Raw genomic sequence first — 20,137 nt, 5'->3', positions numbered from 1 at the left:
TCTCTGGACAAGACTCACGAAATGGCGTCAGCTCCAGGTATGTAATCCATTGTAATGTTGCATGCTGTTTAGCCTTTTTAAATCACACATGGGTTAGTTTGATTTCTTAAACCGGTTTTAGTAAGCGTAACATCCCATTATATGTGTGATCAAACGCGGTTAATCAATAAAACAGTCCAGTTATCATATTTACCGGTTCGGTTTGCCTGCGTGTGGAAATGGGGGAGGGGATGGAAAAACTGCGGCATTTTGGATTCTTCAGTCTTAGCAAATTTCACTTTATTTTTATTAAGAGCTGATTTTATTTAAGCACCGTTTAATATACGCTTGTCGTGCTGTTGCCTGGCAACGTTGCGCTCGGGCTGAAAGGCGGGTCTAATTGTGATGAGCCCGTTGTGTAGTACAATAAAACGCTGTTGTTCTTAATCCTATATTTTAGTACAAACGCATACCTTCCAACATCTGTTTAACAACGTGGACCACACAGGATTATTTCACTTCCGTTCATTTTCATACTTCTCACGCCCATTTATGTGTTCTTTTTGCTCATTGAAAATACCTCGCTTTCTCTTTCTGTTGGAATATAATTTTAATTCAGTTAAAATCATATCTTTCATATATATTCCCTGCTCTTTGTTTAAATAATTTTTCACAGATTACAGCAGTTACAGTCAGGCCGGAGGCCAGCAGGGGTATGTACATTGTTTGGCAACAAATCTAATAGTTTCTGACTGTCTTATTGATCATTGTTCAAATTGAGCCATTAATAATCTGTTGGTTTTGATCAGCTACAGCTCCTACACGGCCCAGCCCTCGCAGGGTTATGGACAGAGCACCCAGGTAAACTCGCCCCCTAAAATTTATAAATTGTATCGTTGTAAACATTAACACGGTAGGTATTCAAGTTATCTATTTTAAAGGAATAGTTAACCCCAAAAATTCCCTCATGCAATCCCAGATGTGTATGACTTTCTTTCTTCTGCTGAACACAGAAAAATATTTCAGCTCTGTAGGTCCATACAAGCGAATGGTGGCCAGAACGTTGAAGGTCCAAAAGCACATAAAGGCAGCAAAAAGTAATCCATACAACTCCAGTGGTTTATTTCATGTGTGGTTTTCTGAAGCAATCCAGTTGGTTGTGGTTGAGAACAGACCAAAATATAATGCCCCCCCGATCCACAGTCTCCTTGCTGTGATGATTTTTAAGCTCGATAACGCTTCTTATAGCGTTCTGCTAAAACTAGTTACTTTTAGCTTTTAGTTTGCTTTAGCAGCAAGCTTCCAGTAGCTGGTCAACTAAATAAAGTAAAGCTTTCAAGCAGAGTATAGAGTTAATATAACAAAATCCTCCATCATGGCTGAGTCCGGGGAACTCTTCCTCCCATTGCACGCCAGTTTAGATGGCGTCCATTTGGTCGAACTACTTTTCCTTGATGGTTCTGTAGTCACTTTAATTTTTTTTTTTTTTTTTTTTACTTTTCCCTACACTGTTGGTAGGTTCGGTGGTAGCTGTGTGCATACAATAGCTGAGACTTTTTCTGTTTCTCTCGTCGCTAACAAGTGGACTAATTTGTTTTTCACAATTTGAAAGTCGCGTGTACAAATGATAATGTTATCAGTGTTACTAACTTTAAAACTAGCGGGTTGATGTTGCATGTCGGAAATCCAGTGACGCTGGTAGTGATGATTCTCTCTGACCAATCAGTGATCTGCCGTCGTATTTAGTTTCGGCTTGGAACCTCGACTGAGGTGGTACTAAAAATAAGTGCCAGGTACTTTCCACAGTGGATAACCTCAAAAAAGCGAGCAGAGAGGAGTTGTTCTGTGCAGTGGAAAAGCCCCATTGCATTGTATGGACCTACAGAGCTGAGAGATTCTTCTAAAAAATATTTGTGATCAGCAGGAGAAAGTCATGCACATCTGGGATGTCATGAGGGTGAGTAAATGATGAGTTCACCCAAAAATATTAAATCTCTTTAAGTGACTTATGCACTGTTTTGCTGTGTAGCAGTCATACGGTCAACAGCAAGGCTACAGTTCATATACCCAACCGGCTGATTCAACCTACTCCCAGAGCACAGGCTCTTCAAGCACTTATGGCCAACAGGCCTATGGATCATCCTATGGACAACAGCCACCAGCCAGTGGTGTGTTAAATTTGACTTTGGTTCTTTGACTTGATTTTTGTTTTACCTTTAGCAATTGGTAAATGTAATTGGGTGCCAAAATGTTTGTAGTGCATTTTACGTAATTGAAATGTAATTTCTACCCTCTCTATAGGTGCTTATAATGCCACTCCAGCAACACCACAGGGTTACACTCAGCCAGTGCAGGGATATGGAGCTGCCAGCTATGATACTTCCACAGCTGCTGCCTCTTCCACCAGCAGCAACCCAACCTCATATACTGGGCAGGCCAGCTACGGAGCTCAGTCTGCATATCCTGGATATGGCCAACAGCCTGCTGCTGCTACTGCTGCTGCTGCTGCTACTGCACCACCCAGGTATCACACTACTCTGGCTAGAGTTAAAGTTGACCCAAAAATGGAAATTCTGTCATTTATTCACCCTCATGTTGTACCCATGGCTTTTTTTCTTTTGGAACACATAAGGCAGGTTGTTATCTTCAGTCACCATTCACTTCCATTGTATGGAGAAATAAAAAGATGCAATGAAAGTGAATGGTTTCTCAGGCTTTCTACCTAACATCTCCTTTTGTGTTCTATATAGTACAACATGACAGAATTAGTTACTCTGCTAACTATCCCTTTAATCATAGTCTCAATTTGTCATTGTTGATCATCGTTTATTATGGTGACCAATTGTAATCACTGTATTTATTTTTAAAGCAGTTACGGTTCTGGCAGCCAGCAGCCCTCTGGATATGAGCAGAGCTCGTATTCTCAGCAGCCCCAGCAAAGCTCTTACACTCAGCAACAGCAGGGAGGCTATGGGCAGCAGAGCTCCTACAGCCAGCAGGGAGGATATCAACAAGCTCCTTCCCAGCAGCAACAGGCTCCACCTTCCAGCTACCCTCCACCTTCTGGATCCTATGGACAGGCCCCTGCTAGCCAGTATGGACAACAGGGCAGCACTGGAAGCAGCTATGGCCAGTCAGATTACAAACCACCCAATCAGTATGGTACGTCTAATTTATTTTTTTCTTTGTAAAACCTGGTGATGATAATATCAGTATGCTTGTAGTCTGACAGGCTAATCATCTTAAAAAAAATTTGTACAGGTAATTACAGGCAGGACAATCAGAATGGCATGGGCGGAAGCGGCTACTCGGGCCCTGAATCCAGAGGATATGGGGGCCCTGGAGAGGGCCGTGGCATGGGAGGGGGGGACCGCGGGCGTGGCCGGGGTGGGTTTGACCGGGGGATGATGCGAGGAGGTGGTGGCATGCGAGGGGGCATGAGCCGAGGAGGAATGGGGTAAGTGCTTGTTTGTATAGTCTCACCTCACCATCTTTCTTTCCCTCACAGACAGGAGCTGTAAGAGGCCATACAGGGCTGAGAGATGTGCAGAATTATCTTTGGCAAGATTTCTGCAGGAATGTAAAAAGTTTTTCATTGCTGAGTAAAATCCCGAAAGCTATTTTAACCACTATAGCTTTCAGTTATCTGATGTTATATTGGTTGTGAAGATACATTTGAACTCATACACAGTTCTGTGATGCAGCTATTCATTTGAAGGCATGCTAAATGTTTACGGTTTTAAAATCCTGCTGCTCTCAGCTCTGCCTCCTTATGGCCAAAGGTAAGGTGATTGAGATTATGTACTATGGGGAAAATATTTAGATCAGTTTAGATAATTTATCGTAATTTGTTCCTTTTGAGGGATCCTAATCTATAGCAAGACCTATTATGTACACAATTAGATTGTGTAGGGGGCTAGATTTATAAGCATTATGGCAAGATTCAGAAGTTGTGCTCTATAATAGATGGTCTAAATATGACCATCAATGCATAGAGTGACCATTTAGGGGTAGGGCTCTCACGATTATGAAATTTGGCTGTCGATTAATTGTCTGTTTTAGGGTTTTCACAATTGACATAATTGTCATACTAAAGGTGTATGTGTGCTTCATAGACCTTAAATTATTTGTTCATATTTAACATGAAATCATATAATTGAAGTAGCGATATCTGATTTCCTTTATGGCTTTAAAAAGTTATTGCACAGGGGTAGAGTGACATGAAAAATAAGATTTTAAATATACATTTTTTAAATACTTAAATGTGCTGTAAGCGATTTTAACCATTCTAACTTCCATAAGACTGAGCCATTGATTTAGTCACACCCCCTCTTTCTAAGACACTGTACCGATACCATTGAAACCGACACAACTCATGTTCCCATGGTTGTCAAACATAACAGTAGTGAAATAGTGCCCTCAACTGACATTGTAAATCAGAATATGTCATTAAGCTCTGTAATTCATTGTAACTACAATACCATGAACACACAAAATAATTGACAGGCAGAGACCGTGGACACATTTTTGTTTGCTGTTTACAGAGTCTAGTGCTGTCACTGAGACTGGTGAGATCTAATTTCAGTGATATATTTAAGGGAGTATGAATATTTTTTGCATAACTTTCAATGGAAAAATCGCTTGCAGCACCATGAATATATTTCACAGTTGTTTTTGGAACCCAGCCAACCTAAATGGCTATTATAATGAAATTATGCAATTGTAAAACAGTTTGTCCTAAATTCTTCACTTTCAAGTGTTATATTAAGGCTCCCCTTTACGAGGCAAGAGATTTATACTGAGATGCTGTGTGCATTTGAAAATGTGTTTTCATTCTATCATCTCCACAGAAATGGAGTAAGCAGGCGTCTCTTCCTCTGTCTCTGCATGTCATTAACAATGTTTTTGAACCTACAATGATTAAGAACATTTGCAATTTATGTGAACTTTAATTTAAAGTGAAACCGGATTACTTTGCGTTCACTATCAAAAGCTTAACTTGCATCAAAACTTTTCATAAGTGGTAAATCCACATGCACACTTCAGGAGTTGCTCACAATGCAATAACACCGGAAATTGACACACAAAAACTTCACATTTCTATATTAGCTTAAAATTTGCTGATTTGCATAGTACATTTTTATTGGAATTGCACAATCGTGGTTAACTAAAATTATTGCAGTTAGATTAGTCTCAAAATAATTCTGAATTGAGTTGGCCATATTTAACGTTATATGAAATTAAGGGTATTTATGGTATTTTTTTTTACTTTGAGTTTCAAAACAATATTACAAAAGGTCAAAACAAAATCTCTAAATGAGAGAGAATAAATAAATGGATAAATAGCATGCATAAAAATAAAAAACTAAGTTATGGAATAATTATGTAAAATAATTAAACGATTAAGCAACTGTGGCTTAACAGAGTATACAAAGTGTCTATGATTAAAGAAATGTAAAAAATCTGCTCGAGGTGAATGCTGGAGAAGAGATTCTGTCTAGGTCAGATAATACAATATTTTCCTTAATATAGTGCTTAAAATGATCCCAAGCTTTATTGTACCTTTTGGAAGAGCCTCTTAAAGATTGTTAATTTTTTCTAATTTAAAAGCAGAGGATCTCGAATCCACTGTGTAAAAGTTGGAGGCCTAGAATTCTTCCACCTCAGCAATATCAATCGTTTGGCGGAGCATGATAAAATCTATACGATCAGATTGCTGTTTTGTAAAGTTATATGAATCAGGAGTGATTCCAAAAATGGCAGACAAGGGCAGAATGGAGGCCCAGAACCTACTAAGCTTTATACAGGACCAAGATTTCATTAAAAATGGGTAGCATTAACTCTACCAGCATCCAGTGGAAATATCAGTTTAATCAAAGAGTTTGAAGATGATTCTAATATATCTGGTTTGCAACAATTAACACTTATATTAACCATATTGGTTCCCAAAGACAGCTTGTAAAGCTGCCAAAGGCAGGAGGTTAATTCATACACATTGAAAATGAATGCAGTGAAACTACAAAAAACTGTTACTACAGAATGTCTTTGACCCTTTATTTTAATCTTCAGCTTCTTGTTTTAGTTTGAAATATTTTATATAATAGGTTTACTTGTGCAGGCGTTTGGCATATTGGATTTAAACTAAACCCTTTTTAAGGTTACACAAACTGTCAGAATACACTGCATTCATTTTCCCTCCTTATGCAATAAAAAAGGGTATGCTTTCTTTCATTTTGACATTTTATGACAACTTTCGATTGCAATTGTCTTGTGAATTATGAAACTTTTTCTTTAACATGCTTTGTCGCATTTATACGCTACAGGTTACAAAGTGAGAGCCATGTAAACACATCAAAACTTTTACAGTACCACTACTCAGTTCTGAGTCTGGGCCGGCAGCCTTTTCAAATGGGGACTTAAAGTTGGTGGTGTCAACATTTAAAGTGAAGAAGTGTTCCAAATGTGTTTTCCTACAGGAATGAATCATCTTTTTCAACAAAAGAAATATTGTATTTATCAGCATATACAAACTTTTTTTTCTCTTCTTTAAAAAAAAAAAAAGCTGTTGACAGCATTTTTTGCTTTTGTGTAATTATTTCGTAATCATTTCTGTAAAGAGAAAAATGGTGTACCTGCTTTTCTTTTTGATTTCACTGGAGTGCATGTACCAGCTTTATGTAAGCCGATTGTTTCAGATGCAGCCCAATATGCGCTGCTTGGGCATTTGACGCAGTTACCATAAGTGTTTGGGGCCATAAGTGTTTGGGCAGATCCCCTTTAAATATTTCATTTGATTTATAATGTGGTTGATTTCTTCTTCAAGTAGTAGATACTGTGTAATCGCAATAATCTTCGGGAAAAATCAGTAGCTAGGCCGCATCTGAAACAATTAAACCCAATTTAAGTGTATTATATTTCTGGGGTTTTCCACCTACAATGGTAATAAAGATCAACCCTCACTTCTGCTATATACAACCCCAAATACTGTTCAGCCACTAATGTAATTAAATGAGTCAGGCTAAGAGTAAAGACATTGTAATGATAGAGTACCCCCAACTAAGTGTTACTCTCAGAAACATTGTATTTAGAAGGGGGGTTAAGGGTGACTTGTTGGGGGTTTAAAGTTAGAACTGTATAAATTCCCCCATTGCCCCTTTTGTGGTACCGAAGTGGCTGTTTTAAGGGAAATCGCCTTCATATCTCCGCTTATTCCCCCCCCAGCATCGCTGGAGACAGAGGTGGCTTCAGTAAGCCTGGTGGTAAGTTTAATGAGAATCACAAGACCATACACTAGAATTCTCCAACTTTCATTGGTGTTTTTCAGAAGGGAAATATTTAATGCCTTGCAAAACTACACTGCCGGCTAGAATTTTAAGAGTTTTCAACTTCCATTGGTTGTATAGGAATGGTTCAGTCCTATTTTTTTTATTGGTTAAAAAATCCTGAGTGTGGACTCCTTAAGTCAAGGCAGGTTATTTTACCATCACTTAAGAGTTAATTGTAACTGGCCAACCCAGCCATGTGGTGTATCACCATTTCAGCGTTTCATACTATTGAATTTTGTATGACATAAGGTATGGAGTCCAATTTGGGTCCTTGGTTTTCAAGGGTTTTTGAATAAATTTTTCTATTTATCATGGCACACTGGAATAAAAACAAAAACTCTAGGCAGCCTTTGAATAGTTTCCTTGATACTTTTTCTCAAACCACTCTTGGGTCAACCACACCATGGTACTTTGTCTTTTTGAATGGTCAGAGCAAGTGTGCCGGGGCAGTCTTTACAAGCATGTTGTAGCATTATGTTTTTAGGTGCTTTAGAAACCTAGTTTTAAACTAACTTGTTTCTCAATTTCTCTTTCTCCTGGTGTCCTCTTGATGAAAATCACAACCAGACTCTGACATGGGTAAGTTCAGATTTCTGGATTATTTTATTGGGCTTCCTCAATCCATTTCTCAGGCTTTTAACACCCTTTGTGTTGCACTTCTGCAGGACGGCCAGAGGAGCAAGATGACTCTGAAAATAGCACTATCTACATTACTGGGCTGACTGAGAATGCTACATTGGAGGAAATGGCTGAATTTTTCAAGCACAGTGGAATCATTAGGGTATCTTTACTCTTGCTCATACATTTCAGGGGTTCATTCATATCCACCTGCTGAGTTTTAAACTGGCATATACCTTGTTCTGTGAAGTTTAGACTATGAACGATACTTGAAATCACGTGGCATGTTGAGAGGTGTGATATTATTTCTCTAAACTCCAAAACGGGTGGGGGGGGGGAAATACCATAGATTAACATTGAAGGATGGATTTTGAGACCGAAGATCTTAGCAACTGCCTAGCAATCAATGAGAATACTTTTGCAAGACTTCAGAAATTTTACAGATCTAGTAATCACTAAACCTCAAAACTAAATCCCATAAATACACAATTGGCTCATATGAATGAGTGGTGCTTTTTTTTTTTCCTCTCTCAGATAAACAAACGAACAGGCCTGCATGCCATCAACATATACACTGATAAAGATTCGGGGAAACCTAAAGGTGATGCCACTCTATCCTATGAGGAGCCTCCATCTGCTAAGGCAGCAGTTGAGTGGTTTGATGGTAAGTTCTTCTAAAGGTTTCCCCTTGCCTATTTGTCTAGTCTTCATTTAAATGGTCATAACATTCTAATACTCTATTTACTTTCCCTTTTTTAGGCAAAGATTTCCAGGGAAAGAAGCTGAAGGTGTCCATGGCTCGACGGAAGCCCATGATGGGCATGATGCGTGGGGGCATGCCAATGAGGGGGGATCGAGGTGGCATGATGGGACGAGGAGGTGAGCTGTGAAAATTTTTAAAGTAATACTGATCACTATAATGGAATAAACAGGATTGTAACAATGAGCTTACATTATTTTGCATTTGACGATGGAATTGGCTTTTCCATAGGAATGATGGGTCGTGGTGGTATGGGTAGAGGTGGTGATCGAGGAGGCTTCATGCCTCGTGGGGGTCCCAGAGGAATGGGCAGAGGTGGACCAACTGGAGCAAACATGCAGCAGAGGGCGGGTGACTGGCAGTGTCCAAATGCGTATGTATTGAAACTGGTCTTAGTGGTGTATTGATGAATACATTTATTATATGTATCGCATTCAACCTCTAACTTGATGAATCTTGTATGAGTAATGCATTCAATTTTGTTTTTTATAGGGGATGTGGAAACCAGAACTTTGCTTGGAGGATGGAGTGTAACCAGTGCAAGGCACCCAGACCTGAAGGCTTTGGACCTCCTCCCTTCCCCCCTCCAGGTTACTGTCTTTTTACACATTGCAAGCATTATGCTGCCCTCCAAAGGCAAAATGTAGTAGCTGCACATTCAGGTCTCTTAGACTGTGATCTGTCCTGTGATTGATTGGTTTCACTCAACTCTGCTCAGATTTTACGAAAACAGAGTGAGACTTTTATCTGTGTGGCTGGACAATCAAAAAACTTAAGTCATCTTTCTCAATTTTCAGTGTTGCCATAGTTACTGTGTAACTAAGTTCATTGAATTGCGTATTCATAACTATGAATAGTGCTGTTTCCGAGTTGTTCAGGTGCTTTAGATATTTGCATTTCAATTCTGTGATATGTGTTTAATATTCACTTGCTGTGTTTTGGTCTTCAGGGGGTGACCGTGGTCGTGGTGGACCAGGAGGGATGCGTGGAGGCCGTGGTATGGATCGTGGTGGACCCGGAGGCTTCCGTGGGGGTAGAGGTGGAGACCGTGGAGGCTTCAGAGGCGGCCGTGGCATGGACCGAGGTGGCTTTGCTGGAAGAGGTCGTGGAGGACCTCCTATGGATGACATGGGAAGAAGGGGGCGAGGAATGGGACCACCTGGCAAAATGGACATGAAGTGAGTGTTGTGATGCTTTTTGTGAGGCATGAGCGTTTCAATGAAAAATGTCTGTTCTTTATCAGATATTTAGCAGATTAATTTATAATTAATTTTTTTTGCAGGGGAGATCATCGTCAGGATCGGCGAGAGAGACCATATTAAGAGACTCCTCGCTGACTGAAACCACCTGTCATTTTTCAAATTGTTTTAAACTTGTGATTCCATATTTATAAATGTTTAGTATTGAACTCGTTACTGCATTGAGAGAGATCAGCTTGTTGATGTGTAAGGGTCCATGGACATAGTTAACTGATGGGTTGGTATAATGTTTTACCTTGTTTTTATATATTGTCTGTATAGTGTATGATTTTTCTTTTTTCTTTTTGAACTGTCAGTGAAACTAAGTGACCTGTAAAATGCAGGATGTTCAGTGTGCCATTTAGATTTGTCAGAATGGTCTTATGGAGTGTTGATTTGTTTTCTGCCTGTGCGGTCATTGGCACAGTTAAAATGTGAGTGAATAAGGTAAAAGACAAAGACGCTTCTGTATATTAACAGTGTTAAAGGAATACTTAACCCAAAAATTAAAACATCATTATTCATTCACCCTCATATTCTGTTTTTTTTTTTTTCTGCCGAAAGATCAGTGCTTTGGTTTGTTCTCTTGATGTAACATTGGAGGAAAAATTTATTTTTCCAGATAACATGAAAATTAGATGTGATCTAGGATTGTTATATATTGGATGGCATTGTAGAGACTAAGCCTCACAGCCTTCATGTCAAAAATCAAATGGCACTACTGTGAATAAGGTCTATTAAAGAAAACAATGTTTAACTAAATTTTATGACTATCACTGTTTGCAAATACCATACAAATGAATGGGTAGAGACATAAAATTAGTTCTACCTGTTGCAAAATTACGGAGCCCCTTAAGTGACCTGTGCAAAAAAATAAAATTAATCACATACTTTTGCGTGCGCACGAGAAATTTAATTTGATTTTTATTGTTTCTTTTCACCGATCACTTCAGGGGCTCCATACAAATGTACATTCTTTTTTGGTAGGAAATTCTACACATAGTTTACTCTAAAAGGGTTACTGAATATAATACATGTTGAAGATTAGCGGACAGACAGTGAATAAAGTTTGCTCACAAAAGAGGTTTATATTTTTATTATACTGAAGCATCTCAGTTCAAGTAAAAGCAAAGCTTGCTCGTCTGATAAAAATGGTTATGAAGAGTACAGGCAAAGGGGAATATCAGTGACTTAAGTTATATGAGCTGTCTATTCTCAGGAAGGAAAGCTATTATATGATTTGTCACACATTAAACCCAGAGTATGAGTTGTTGCCCTTTGGTAGAAGGTGTAGGTGTTTTCATTTTCTATATATCTTTTATACATACTTCAATTAAAATAACGTGCATTCAATGCAGATATATTTTGAGATATCAGCTTGTTGATGTGTAAGGGTGCATGGACATAGTTAACTAATGGGTTGGTATAATGTTTTACCTTGTTTTTATATATTGTCTATATAGTAGTGTATGTTTTTTTTTTTTTGTTCTTTGTCGTTTTGCAATGTCTTATGATGAATTTTCAGCCGAATTCTTATTCTCAGTTATATTGTGAGATGGTTTAGGTGGTATTATTTTTTTATTACTGATTTTTTTAATTTTATGATTGGAAGGGCAATAAATCATTAAGTATGTCTGCGCACCGTGAGTCCAAGACAAACTTCCTTTCTGAGACATTTCATTAATTTAATTTAAAGATTATCACACAAAGCTATCCTATGAATTTTCGAAGCTTCTGAATATATTGCGAGTTTATGATGCTTTTATGACGTTTTTGCCCTTTTTGAGCTAGGAGGTGGTCGTTATGGAAATGACCTGCGTGAACATTCTTTGCTGTAGAAATTCACAGTCAGCCGGGATTCATTTAGTCCATGAGTGAAAAAAATCCAATAACAGAACAGTTACTGAGATTAAGCCAGTAGTATTCGGCTGTTCGTGTGATTCTAATATGGCCGCCCCCATAAGGGGACCCCCTCCATTGTAGAATAAAAGAGCTTTTATAAAGTTACTGATATGCCTGGAGTCTTCATCTCTTGTTAGTGGTCATGATTGTATACACATTTCTAAAAATCTAAATTTAATTCTTTAGGAGTAAAACCTTTTATTGAGGAAAAAAAAATTAAAGAGTGCACCTTTAATAACGACACAATTTTCATTTCCATCAGCTATTCCTCAAAGTTCACTGTGGCGTCATCTTGTGGACAGTATAGTGAACTGCTTTTAAGGCATCTGTTAAAGTAATACAAAAATAAAACCAAGAGGAAAATCACCGCTTGCCAAGTGCCGTCGCTTAATCCAAAGATTAGGAATCGAATCGATATCTGTTACAGACATGCGTGTTATCAAGCTTATCTCGGGACACACGCTTCAGCTTTTAAAAGCCTGTGCATCCTCGCATCCGTCCTCCTCACTAATGTCTTTGCGTCATATGGCAGATTCTGAGCAATCTGTGCGTCCATCTACGTCATCCACTGTGTTTCACCCCAGTCCCATAAAATGCCCATCATATTTCTGCGAAGCGCCTCCTCTCGTCACTGTGACCGCAAATTTGAGTCGTCGCTCCTGCTCTTAACGTGTTGCGTGAATGCGAAGTCACGCGCAAAGTGTCTCGTGCGCTATCCGCAGCGGTGAGGCAGCATCACTCCACCAAAACAACCGTCTCCGCAGTTGAAACTTCCAGCAGTGGTGACCGGTTAATATGACCGAGCTGGTGGTGCGGACCCTTCCGTCTCCTTCAGGTGTGCAGGGTCCTGGCCCGGACACCTATAAAGGATGGCTCTTTAAATGGACCAACTACCTGAAGGGTTACCAGCGCCGGTGGTTCGTCCTTAGCAACGGCCTCCTGTCATACTACAGGTACGTTCGCACGTTACTGCGTTTGATTTGACACTGCATTGACTTTGTGTCACCCGTTTCACCCAGGCTGAAAATCATATGGTGTTGTTTTATGGGACAGGGCGCTCAGAGTTGCTCAGGAGTTTTAATTGAAAGGCCTCTTGCTCATGTTTGCACTTGTGTGCGCAGGTAATAATTGATAAGTCACAGCACTGTAATATAATGTCTCAGCTGTTTGTATTGTAAACAACGCACCTTATAATTAATTAGTAATGGGGACATCTGAAGCACCTAGCCCAGATCAAGTTCCCACCCATGATTTTTCAAGGGCCTCACTGAGCATCATTATAACATCACAGGGTTGGGAGGGTTACTTTTAAAAGGCATTACACTACAGATTACAGAAAACATTTGGTTAGATTACTTGTCGTCAGTAACGTAACCTAAATATTAGATTTTTTTTATTGTTTTTGACAATAAACAAGTAAATAACGTGCAAAAAATCTAAAATACACTTATATTAAAAATACAGTCTTTGAAAAAGCCTAAATATCTTATGCAGTGTAGCTCTTTAAGATAATTTATTTTAAGGATTTATTAGATATTTTTACAGGAAAAAACAAAAAAATTGTAATTAAGAGTAAGATTGTTTTGCAGCACATCTTTGCGCTAATATTAAAGGCCTTACTAGAGGAAATCTAGAATCTCAACGTGGATGTAAGATGGATTTTCTTAAAGGTGCTGTAAGAGATTTTAGCCGCTCTACTTCCGCAAGACTAAGTTGTTAAATTAGCCACTCCCCCTCTTTCCGAAACTCACACTCCAAAGATACCAAATGAGCTTTACTGAGGCCGACATCTTGCAGAAACAGTTGTTAAAACAACAGCAGCAAAATAGCGCCCTCAACAGACAACTGTTATGAACAACATGGCATAAAAATAGCATTAAACCTCAATAATTTGCAGAAACTACAACACTATTAGAATGTGCAAAATGACTGACAGGTAGAAAGCGTCAGAGACTGCGGACCACAGACACATTGTTGTTTGCTGTTTACAGAGCCTAAAGTTGTCACAAAGATAGGTGAGTTATCTCACGACACTTAGTCCAGTGGTCTCTTTAAGGAAGTAGGAAAAGTTTTTGCATACCTTTCCATGAAAAATCACTTAAAGCCCCTTTAATAGAATTCATTATAAAATATAATTGCGCCTGATAGAAGGGGCATCTAAGGCTAAAAATACAATTTTTGCTTGGTAGTGCTGCACGATATGGAGATAAAATGCGATAAGTTGTTGGCAAATATATGCAATATGATAACCTATGTTGATAAAATCAGCGCGCGTGGACCATCAAAACCCCTACCGCCCAAATAAACTGAAGTTTATTGGAATAATAATCTATCCATCTATCCCAAAATTCACAGAAATAGTTGTGTTTTGTAACAAATTTCATATAGACTGTGTATAATATAACATTTCACCATTAGCTTTGTAGTGGATATTAAATTCATCTTCATCTTTTTTTTAAAAAAAATATATGAATATGAAGTTAATTTCACCATATTGTGGGATATCCAAAAATAATCTGTGTTGTCAAATATTATATACAAAAATATTTACGCTGTAATTCATGTTCGTATTAAATTCAAAATAAGTTCATTAAATTATGTCCAGAAGCGCTTGCTGTGGACGGGTTTTCTGCATTGGTTTAATTGCTTGTTGTCAGACCGTGCTGAGCTTGAGACTGAGAGGAATGATTTCACATGACAATCGATTAATAGAGCACAACAGTGACCACCCACTTTTTCAGCCGTTTGCGTTCTGGAACTATTTTCCCCATTAATTTCTTCCATAGACTTTTAATAAAATGCTTCATAAAAGAGTGGTGAGCCATGAACCAAAACCAACCAGCTCTGAGGTGAATCACAACACCTTTGTTTTGAATCAAAAAAGTATTTGAAAATCAGACAAAAAGACAAAGGGACAAGACTGTGTACTTATCAGGTTTCATGTGGGCACGGACTACAATCCCATGAAGCACTGCGAATTATGTCATTGAATAAAAAACAATGGAAATATATAAAATAATTGATTTTAGGTTGTTTTTTTATAAGTATAGAAACAATATATTTTGCGGTTTTGCTAAATATCCCGATATGTACAAATATATAAGTAGTTTATGGGTGAAGGGAGACCGACTCGATTACATCATTCACAGTGCGTTATGGGAGCGTGCGGTCGCTCCAATGCTCCTTTCGTGGGTTTCCTTGGCCATGGTTCTTTGGTTGGTGGATCTTTCTCTGCTGTACCATGGGTAATGTAGTTGTTTACCATGAATTCTGCTATCAAACATGATTTTTAAACAATGATGTTGAGATAATGAAGACGGATGACTTCAACGGAAGCATATACCATCGATGAACAACCTTTTAGCTTAAGGTAGGTCTGTCTTTAAAGGTTTTTAAATTATCGTTGAAAATCAATTAATCTATGGGATCTTAAATTAATGGGAATTTTACTTCTGGAACCAGATTGTTTGCGCTCTTTTGAAACCCATCCTTTGATATATCCATACAGATCCACAAAGGCCAATAAACAAGCCGAGTTTGGATGTGTATACTGGTGTCTGGTCTCATTATTATCTGCACACACGCAGTGTGAAAGCACAGGACAGCGGCAGTTACAGCTACATATGCACAAATTGTGACACGCTCCAGCAATTGAGTCAATGATTATTCACACTGCACACACACACACCAAGTGACTATTGCACCTCCCAGTCAATTCTCTACTATCTGTGTCACCTTGAATGTTATTGTATTAAAATCATTCCGTTATTGCAAGCTTTTGCAATATGCATATCGCGATATTTGGATAAATTAGATATATCGTGCAGCTCTAGCATAAAGCTAAATGTTTGCATAACAATTTAAACAAGGTTAACTCTTTTTGCTGCTCCAAATTTTCTTAATTGTTCACATCGACATCTTGTTTTGATCATATGAAGTTCTTCAATGGCATCAAATCCACCTTTTAGCAAGTCAGTCCACTCGGCGGCTATCTTTGGAATGCTCTCGGGCAGCTATTTTTCTATGTAAACAAGCGGGATACAAGAGCAGCTCCTATCAACTTGAATGAGGAAAGACCGAAATCTCAAAAATGGTTGGTCAAGATTACAATCAAAGAATATATTACAAATCAGCAGTAAAATCTGACAACACTGGTATCATACATTTTGCTTATTTACCTTAGCAAACACACACAAAAAAAATAAATGTCTGGGCTTGTGTAGCTAATGTGCATGCGCCTGCTCGAGTTGATTGACAGGTGATGTCTGTATCTAAAAGGAAGTTTTTCACTGCTGTTCAAAGTATGCTCCTCAAATCACATCATTTAAATATATAAATGTTTTCCAACTGAATAAACTAAATATGAAATGAAATAAATTACAATAAATTCAAAGTAATATTTTCAGTAATCAAAATACTTTTTGAAAGTAACTGTATTCTTATTACCAAAGATTGAAATTGTAGCTGTAGTGGAATAAAGTTTGTATTTTAAATATGCAATGCTGATACATTTATCATGTTACTCCCAACCATAAACATACAGTTGTGTATGAATATCTCAAAAGATCAGCTGTTACAAAAATACTAATAAAGTGTTCGGTGAGTGTATATATACTGTATATATAATTCATTAATATTAATATCAGTACAACTGCATATTAAAATAAATCCTCCAATTCTGCCTTGTAATGTCTGAAATTTGTTGGCATATTTAGAGATAATTTTCTAAAAAAACAAGGATGTCAGCCAACATTTAATTTATTTTGTCTGGAACAATCTTAAATTTTTATGTTAGTGCATAAAATTCTAAATGTGATTCTGGGTCATATGTGACTCAAAAGACGTAAGGGATAATGTACAGTCAAGTTGTTTTTGCAAAATAATCCCTCAACAGGGTGATCAGGTGACCTTGTATCACCCTGAAGGGGTTTCTTTTTTAAATAACAACCAGCTGACTGTACATTATCACACTTAATACATGGGTACTAACTAAATAAATACATGAATGGACATGAAATATTGATTTCTTTTGAAATTAGGTAAATATGTGAGAAGAAATAAATTGCTGAACAGCAAATCAACAGTTCTGTTGGTGTTTATTTTGTAAATAATCACCATTTGACTGCTCATTATCCATCTTATTACAAGACTACTTGCCAAATAAATAAGTAAATGAACATTAAGATTTGATTTGAGTTTTAATTATTATTAGCTGACTTGTAGAGATCGCAGAGTGATACAAGAATTTGTAAAGATGACTCGCAATACCCTGAGACCAGTCTGACATGACTTAAACCCCGGATGTGTGGTTTTCAGAAATACCAGACCACTAGATGGCACCATTGACCAATCAGAATTGAGTATCAATGAGACCTGTGTAATAATCTCAGATATCCAGTAATTAATCAGTTTGGCCAATAAATATCCATCTATTAGTAGTCTACTAATTGATTTATGTGGATCTGCGACTGTGTTACAATTTTTTTTATCTAGCTGCCTGTGGCTGGGTGGAGGTTGGGGCCATGTCGTGATTCGTGCCATCTTCAGTCGGCCTTTATTCCTCTCGAGGGCTAATTAGCCTGATCAGGGGCCAGTTGTGCAGAATCATGACACGGCCCCACCCTCCGCCCTGCCACATTGCCCTTTTATGTATGTGTGATTGTTTATATGCCTTAAGGATTGTTTATTTGCCTTAAGGACTCAAGCAGAAATGGCACACACCTGCCGTGGCACGATTAACTTGGCAACGGTGCACATAGAAGTGGGTGACACCTGTCACTTTGTGTTGACAAGTGGAGGGCGGAGCTACCACCTGAAGGTCAGTTCAGAGGGCGAGTGCCAGCGATGGGTTTCTGCTCTGCAACAGGCTAAAGCCAATGCCACTCAGATGATGCATCATTCAGGTGAGCTCTACCTCAGTGCACAAGCATTTTGAGCATTCAAGGTCATCACAACAATATTTGACATTCATGCTTTAAAGGGACAGTTAAAAAAAAAATAAAATCAGAGTGCACATGTTAGATGAGGTTAAAAACATGAATAGGCTACACACTAAAATTATTTCCTTTATTAAATAGGCTTTACTTTATCCTAAATGTAAAGACTGTCACCATACAGTCTTCTGATTTAGTTAAATCTGTAAACAAACAGAATGTTTTAGGATTTTTACATTTTTGAAACAAAGAAACGTTATGATGTAGAATGAAGAATAAATATTTAAGATTCCTCTCTATTTCTAGGACACTAATCAATCAAATATAATAAAATTTGACCACGTTAACTTCTTTGTATGAAAGGTCAGATTTACTTGCTTCCATTAACCCGTAAATGTGACATCGGGTCTTTAGGGACCTGGGACCTCATTTCACCCCTGTACCTCATTCATTTTTTGGTGTTGTGCCCCCATCTCTTTAGTATTATTCAATCTATCTCTTATAAATAGTGTAAAAAAACACACACCAAAAAAACTTGCACCAAAATTTCAACAATTAAAAAAAAAATTCTAGTTTAAGTACCAAAGCTGTATAGAGACTAGAGGTATGTAATAGTGTGTTTTGTTTTTTGCACTTCCATAAATTATATTTTTTTATTATTATTTAATGTCTAATTTACTATCACTGGATATCTATTTCTTTGTTTATTACAAGAGAAATTAGTACTATATTCATACAAATTCATACCATATAGCGCTGATATGCTATGCAACCATGATAAATGATCAGAATCCCATATTCATGTATACATAAATATTATACATGTTTCTTTCTTACTCAAGGTGGCGCTGTTGTTTCAGTGATTGACTTGATTTACATTTGACATTGCTATTTGTTGAAGAAACAACATAGAAGTGAACTATAGCGAGTGTAACACATGAATAGTATATGACTTTTGTCATTTGGGTGTACTATTGAAATTATGTAATTTGTTCATCTATTTAGATGGTACTTATATGTAGATTATGTGTATCTTATGTGTTATGTGTAGTTTAATATGTGTTTAACAGCCAGTTGCTTCTCAGGAAATGTAAATGTGAAAGTAATGAATCCTGTTCTTGATGTTTCCTGATTTGTTGCTTTTTATCTTTGAAATATGAAAAATAAAACATCCAAATATATTTTATTATTTTCTAATTGACTTGAAAATATTTTTGAAAAATGTTACACTATCTGGGCATTTTGTAGATCCATTTATGAGAGATATACATCCCTGGGTCTCTAAAGATCCAAATATAGAAGAGTGTTAGATTTTGGTGGTAAAATTTGTATGTATGGTTGTAAGCACAAAAAATGCTCTTTGGAACTTTATCAAATCATGTTTGTTATGCTGATAATATAATTTATAATATATATGATTATTCATAGTATCATTTTAAGTGGTATCAGATGTTTCCTTCCCAATAGTTTCCTACATTCTAAACCTCTGGTGTCTAAAGTAATCCTCAAAAGTATGTCTTTTTACTATTGAAATAAGAAGAAACAGAAAAGAAAAGAAACTTTCTCTCTCTGTTTTATATATATTATATTATATTATATATATATATATATATATATATATATATATATATATATATATATATATATATATATATATATATTACAATTTAAAGCATCGCTTCCAGCTTTGTCCTTATAACATCTTGTTTGAAAGATTCATGACATTTTCGACCAAATGCCACAAGGAGGTGCCATTGTTCATGAATTTTGAAGGCTGTTTTTTCCGTTTGCATTTGAATACACATAATGCACAAAACATACAGTAATGTTATTTTGTCCCTGTGAAAATTGCTGTGTTAAATGTGTTTATTATGCTTAGATAAAATTTGCTAGGCAGGTTTTGAGATTCAATATTGCTCTACTGTTTGATATTTTGAAATACATCGCTTATTACCACAAATAGCGTAAGACCAGACCACTGTGCTAACAACTACATCTTCCACATATTAAGTGCAACGGTAGTTCATATTTTGTTTTCAGGAGTTCTGACCTTTCCAATAGTTTTACACATACTTGGGCATTTTTTTATGTAAAATTGTCTTACATCATTGAATTATTATTTGCATACTGCCCCCCCCATTCTTGATTTCATATGCTGCTGAATGAATGAAGGAGATCTAAAATAGGAATGAAGTGACAAACATGTTAGCTCCGCCCACTGAGCAGGATGGAGAGAGTAAGGGGAAAAAGAGGGAGGGTGAGAAGGGAAAAGGAGTGAGAGAGAGGGAGATGAGAGAGATGGGAGGAAGCATTTGAGGGTGCCTGAAGAGACTAAGAGGAACCGTTGCTGTATGTTTTCATTCTAGAAGATTTTGACATCAT

General features: G+C 37.3%; 2 protein-coding genes across 2 annotated transcripts in view; both read left to right on the top strand.

Annotated features, from left to right (window-relative positions):
• ewsr1a (EWS RNA-binding protein 1a) lies at window positions 1-11,481 on the top strand. The gene is made up of 16 exons (XM_052117525.1): window positions 1-37; window positions 656-692; window positions 789-840; window positions 2,009-2,147; window positions 2,281-2,503; window positions 2,849-3,141; window positions 3,241-3,436; window positions 7,201-7,238; window positions 7,872-7,883; window positions 7,970-8,085; window positions 8,457-8,586; window positions 8,682-8,801; window positions 8,914-9,055; window positions 9,175-9,272; window positions 9,632-9,860; window positions 9,965-11,481. The coding sequence occupies exons 1-16, from the start codon at window positions 22-24 to the stop codon at window positions 10,002-10,004; spliced, it is 1,881 nt and encodes a 626-aa protein (XP_051973485.1). The 5' UTR covers window positions 1-21; the 3' UTR covers window positions 10,005-11,481.
• Window positions 11,482-12,417: 936 nt separating this feature from the next.
• LOC127636760 (oxysterol-binding protein 2-like) overlaps window positions 12,418-20,137 on the top strand; it is a 28,784-nt gene continuing 21,064 nt past the window's right edge. Inside the window, exons 1-2 of the mRNA XM_052117473.1 lie at window positions 12,418-12,775; window positions 17,520-17,725. Of these exons, the coding sequence (XP_051973433.1) occupies window positions 12,618-12,775; window positions 17,520-17,725 (364 nt within the window). The 5' untranslated portion in view covers window positions 12,418-12,617. The remainder of the gene's footprint in view (window positions 12,776-17,519; window positions 17,726-20,137) is intronic.

The sequence above is a fragment of the Xyrauchen texanus genome, chromosome 44 (assembly GCF_025860055.1).
Source record: "Xyrauchen texanus isolate HMW12.3.18 chromosome 44, RBS_HiC_50CHRs, whole genome shotgun sequence".
Taxonomy (NCBI): Eukaryota; Metazoa; Chordata; class Actinopteri; order Cypriniformes; family Catostomidae; genus Xyrauchen; species Xyrauchen texanus.
The sequence above is the reverse complement of the archived record's forward strand: the minus strand, read 5'-3'. Positions and strand labels throughout refer to the sequence as shown.